Genomic DNA, 5,000 nt, shown 5'->3' on the forward strand with positions numbered 1-5,000 from the left:
TTCGCTTTGGCGCTGTACATCCTCGCCAACGTCTGGACTTTGTTTAAAATCCGCTCCGAGTTTTCCAGGAGGACGGGATCGACGACGGGGCTGGCCTCGAACAGCCCCATCCTCTCCACGTCCGACGCCATTCCCTCGAAGAGAGCGCGGTTCGCCGACACGATCCGCGAGTGCCGCGACCACGGTCCGGCTTTCCCCGCCTTCGCCGCGCCTTTCCCCTCCTCCTCTTTCGGTTTTGCATCTTTTTTACAAACGCCCGAATCGCCGCTTATGTTTTTGGGCTCAGGTTTTCGCGCCGACACACTTTCGTCTTCTTTTCGTTCACTTTCTTTTCGCGATCTTTCCTCGACTTCGCCGCGGACATCCGGACAAACCTCTCCTCCGTTTTGCGTCACGTCACGTTCTTCTTTCTCCTCTTCGGTGGACATTTTAGAAACCTCTGCGTTTTCGCCAAAAATCGCCGCGGAATCTTCGACCGGACCGGCGCTCGTTTGCGCAGAGCTGTTCTCTTCTCCCTCCTCGTCTTTCTCCTTCTCTCCGTCGCTCTCTTCCTCCTCCGCCGACCCTCCGTTGTCCTCGGCTTCCGCGGCAGCTTCGTAGTAGCTCCGTATTTTCTCGATGATCTTTTTGTCGCGTTTTCGCCGCGTGGAACCTCGCGTTAATCCGTCCCTCCGTCGTACTTTCGGCTCCTCGTCGACCAAACACCTCTCAGCGTCTTTGTTCAACTTTTCTACTTCAGTTTTCGCCTCTGAACTTTTCGTTTCTTCGCAAATTTTATCGTCAGCGCTTTCTGGAATCGTCTCTTGGATCGTTTGTCCAACAGGAGATTCTTCTTCTTCGAAAACAGCGGCGTTTTCGGGTTTAGTTTCGCGCTGGTCGCCGTTTTGCTCCACGTCCTCCTCGTTCGTTTTCTCGGTTTCCGTCTGCTCCTGGTGCGTCGTCGGTGGATTCTCCGGCTCGGTTGCAGCTGCAGGTGTGTCCTCCAGGTGCATCGTGGGTAAAGTGTCCTGGTGCATCGTGGGTTTCTCCTCCTGGTGCGTCGTGGGTGGCGGTTTGGGGCTGCCTGGCGAGGCCATGGGAGGCAGGGGGCAGGTGAAGTTTGAGCATCCGGTTTTGTTTTGGTTCATTTGTAACTCCTGGAACAAAATGTGAAAAAATTGTAAAAGTTTCTGAGCAAAATGTCCAGCTCCAGAGCAGATTTATCGTTCTGATACTGATGCTAACTGAAGGCTCTGCTCTGTCTGAAGCTCTGTTACTCAAATTAGAACTTCGATTTAACACAATGGGACCAGAAAGAAGTGACTTATGTGAACTAGAAGAGGAGATATGAGCTGATGTTACGGTCGTCAACCGTCTGGAAAAACAGAATCGTCCTGTGCTCAGAAACAAAAGTCTGTGTCTCGTATTGAGGTGAAAAGAGACGCACTTTGTCCCACACAGTGTTGGGGAGTAACAGATTACATGTACCAGAGTCAAGTAATCAGAGTACTGTGAGTAACTGTATTGAGCTACAGTTACTGTTCCAATGAGTGGTAATTGGATTACAGTTACTTTATTGAAATAAATGGATTACACAGCGGTATTTTAAACCAGGTCTAAAACTAGGACTAAACCAGAACTAAACAGAACCAGAACAATTTGAAGAGAACATTCATGTTGTTTTAAAAAAACTGACAATATCAAGTAATCCAAAGTATTCAGATTACATTACTCACTTTCAGGGATTTAATGTAATGGATTCTGTTACAAACTACATTTTGGTGTGTGAAATCTGTGAATCTGTAGGGGAAAACATTTTAAAAATAACCTTCCCAACACTGGTCCCATATCACCACGAGAATCAGAAATAGTGTCATCGATGGAACGACGCTTTATCAGAACATTTACAGTAAATATATTTTCAGTGTCTCCTGCTCTGTGACATGAACTGACAGCACAAACGCCCGCTCATCATCTCATTGGTCTCGGGGGCTTCTCTCCGAGCCTCCGCGGGTCCGAGCCTCCGCGGCTCCGAGCCTCCGCGGGCTCCGAGCCTCTTCTGTGATTTACAGATTTGAAATTAAAAAAGGTCTGTATTACCCTGCACCATGTCCAAGTTAAAAATGGTTTTGTTCAAGGCAGCATATTAAGAAAAACAGTTTTCGCAGCAGAAAGAAGAATCTTACATCTTCCAAAAAACATGCCACGTTACAGTTCTGGTTGTGGAGGGGGTGGGGTTTTGTGGAGGGTGGGCTGGTTGTTGGGGGGGTGGGGCTGGAGTTGGGGGGTGGGGCTGGTTGGGGGGGTGGGCTGGTGTTGGGGGTGGGGCTGGTTGTTGGGGGGGGTGGGGCTGGTGGGAGGTGGGCTGGTGGGGTTGGGGGTTGGGGGGTGGGCTGGTGTTGGGGGGGGTGGGCTGGTTGTTGGGGGGGTGGGCTGGTGTGGGGGGTGGGGCTGGTGTTGGGGGGGTGGGGCCTGGTGTTGGGGGGCTGGTTGTTGGGGGGGGGGGGCTGGTTGTTGGGGGGTGGGGCTGGTGTTGGGGGGGGAGGTGGGGGGGGGTGGGGCTGGTGTTGGGGGGTGGGGTGGGCTGGTTGGGGGGTGGGGCTGGTGTTGGGGGGGTGGGGCTGGTTGTTGGGGGGGGGGGGCTGGGTTGGGGGGTGGGGCTGGTGTTGGGGGGTGGGGCTGGTTGTTGGGGGGTGGGGCTGGTGTTGGGGGGTGGGGGTGGTTTGGGGGGGTGGGGCTGGTGTTGGGGGGGGTGGGACTGGTGGGGGGGTGGGGGGGGGTGGGGCTGATGCCCCTGACACTCGACCCCGGATAAACAGAAGAAAATGGATGGATGGAAAATGCTCTTTAAACTTTGAGTCGATCTTAAAACTTTTCTGTGTTCAGTGTTTGCGAATGTTTGCGGTGTGTCGCCGTGGTAACTGCTGAACATTCATTTTATTGTCTGAGAATCAGGAAGTGCTCGCTCTGATTGTTATTGTTATTAATGTTCAGATTAAGATTTAAAGACAAAAATAGTGAAATAAAAATCCCGGGATCATGTAGATCGACTTCACATCAACATCCTGTCCCTGTCGCTCTCACCTGTCCGCTCTCCGTCTGCTCCTGTCGCTCCCGGTCCTGGTGCAGGTCCTGCCTCAGGTCCCGGTTCAGATCCAGGTCCTGGTCCTGGTTCTGGGTCTGGGTCTGGTTGAGGAGCTGGAGGATCTCTTCGGTGATTGACAGTGAAGTGGGCGGAGTCACGAGCTCCTCCTCCTCAGGATCCTACAACACGAGACGTTACATAACTGTTATTTAAAGCCCCAGTACGGAACATTTTGGTCATTTTTGCTTGATAAAGTAAAAGTAAGTAAGTCTTTATTTATGTAGCACCTTTCACAGACTAAAAAAAACAAAAAAACAACATGAACAAGAAGAGAGGAACTACGCCGTCGACTAAACGTTTGTCTAAGTTTGTTTTTTGAACAGGAGGCGTGAACATAAACCTGCTGTGTCTCTTTTTAAACTCCAGTCGTGTTTTGTACAAGTTGCAGCTGTTTAAGTGTCGAAACTTCAAAACAAGTAAAAAGAAAATTCCACAAATCAAAGACTGAACAAACATTTCAAGATCAGCGTTTGATAAAATTGGTTTGAATTAGTCTCGTTCTGTAACTGATAAAAACATTTGGCTGCAGCGTCTTAAATCTGTGTGTCATTTATTCATTTGTTTTACAATATAAAACCAAAAATAAGAAAATGAAAAAACAACAGTTTTCTTCATTATTTGTCTCCAAAACCAAAATGAAAAAACAGATAATGATTCGTTTTTTCAGTTTCTGATTTTGTGTTTAAACAAAAAATGGGGAAAAAAAACAGATAATGACCGAATACAGACTGAACCAGGACTAATCCAGGTCTGGGACCAGAGCAGGACCAGACCGGGACTGAGACCGAGAACAGAGCAGGACCAGAGTGGACTCAGCTTTAAGCTCCGGCCCTGCCGTGGGCCCTGAGCCTCCGGTCTGGTCCCGGTCTCAGTCCTGGTCTGGTCTCGGTCTGATCCTGGTCTGGTCTCAGTCTTGGTCTGGTCCCGGACCTGGATCAGTCCTGGATCAGTCCTGGTTCAGTCCTGGTTCAGTCCTGGATCAGTCCTGGTTTAGTCCTGGTTTAGTCCTGGTTCAGTCCTGGTTTAGTCCTGGTTTAGTCCAGGTTTAGTTCAGGTTTAGTTCTGGTTTAGTCCAGGTTTAGTCCAGGTTTAGTCCAGGTTTAGTTCAGGTTTAGTTCTGGTTTAGTCCAGGTTTAGTCCAGGTTTAGTCCAGGTTTAGTCCTGGTTTAGTCCAGGTTCAGTCCTGGTTTAGTCCTGGTTTATTCTTTGTTTAAACCTGGTTTAGTCCAGGTTTAGTCCAGGTTTAGTCCTGGTTTAGTCCAGGTTCAGTCCTGGTTTAGTCCTGGTTTATTCTTTGTTTAAACCTGGTTTAGTCCAGGTTTAGTCCAGGTTTAGTCCTGGTTTAGTCCTGGTTTAGTCCTGGTTTAGTCCTGGTTTAGTCCAGGTTTAGTCCAGGTTTAGTCCAGGTTTAGTCCTGGTTTAGTCCTGGTTTAGTCCAGGTTTAGTCCTGGTTTAGTCCAGGTTTAGTTCAGGTTTAGTTCTGGTTTAGTCCAGGTTTAGTCCAGGTTTAGTCCAGGTTTAGTCCAGGTTTAGTCCTGTTTTAGTCCAGGTTTAGTCCTGGTTTAGTTTTAGTCCAGGTTTAGTCCAGGTTTAGTCCAGGTTTAGTCCTGGTTTAGTCCAGGTTTAGTTCAGGTTTAGTTCAGGTTTAGTTCTGGTTTAGTCCTGGTTTAGTCCTGGTTTAGTCCTGGTTTAGTCCAGGTTTAGTCCAGGTTTAGTCCAGGTTTAGTCCAGGTTTAGTCCTGGTTTTGACGTGTGGTTCTGGACGTGGACATAAATCCCACCTGTTCGTGCTCTGGATTCTTCTGGTCTTGGCTTTGGTCTGGATTTGTTGGGTCCAAGTCCCGGTCTAAGTCCTGGTTGAGTTCCGTCTCGACCT

At 49.1% G+C, this 5,000-nt stretch overlaps 1 protein-coding gene across 1 annotated transcript in view; it reads right to left on the reverse strand.

The window, feature by feature from the left end:
• Window positions 1–5,000, reverse strand: part of LOC129412630 (proteoglycan 4-like) — a 32,630-nt gene that overhangs the window by 26,512 nt on the left and 1,118 nt on the right. Inside the window, exons 2-5 of the mRNA XM_055166733.1 lie at window positions 4,906–5,000; window positions 2,192–2,737; window positions 545–1,136; window positions 31–469 (exon numbers count right to left, since the gene is read on the reverse strand). The exon at window positions 4,906–5,000 is cut by the window's right edge and continues 73 nt beyond it. Of these exons, the coding sequence (XP_055022708.1) occupies window positions 31–469; window positions 545–1,136; window positions 2,192–2,737; window positions 4,906–5,000 (1,672 nt within the window). The remainder of the gene's footprint in view (window positions 1–30; window positions 470–544; window positions 1,137–2,191; window positions 2,738–4,905) is intronic.

This window comes from Boleophthalmus pectinirostris, unplaced genomic scaffold, assembly GCF_026225935.1.
Source record: "Boleophthalmus pectinirostris isolate CB_2022bp ecotype Guang Dong unplaced genomic scaffold, ASM2622593v1 HiC_scaffold_9, whole genome shotgun sequence".
Taxonomy (NCBI): Eukaryota; Metazoa; Chordata; class Actinopteri; order Gobiiformes; family Gobiidae; genus Boleophthalmus; species Boleophthalmus pectinirostris.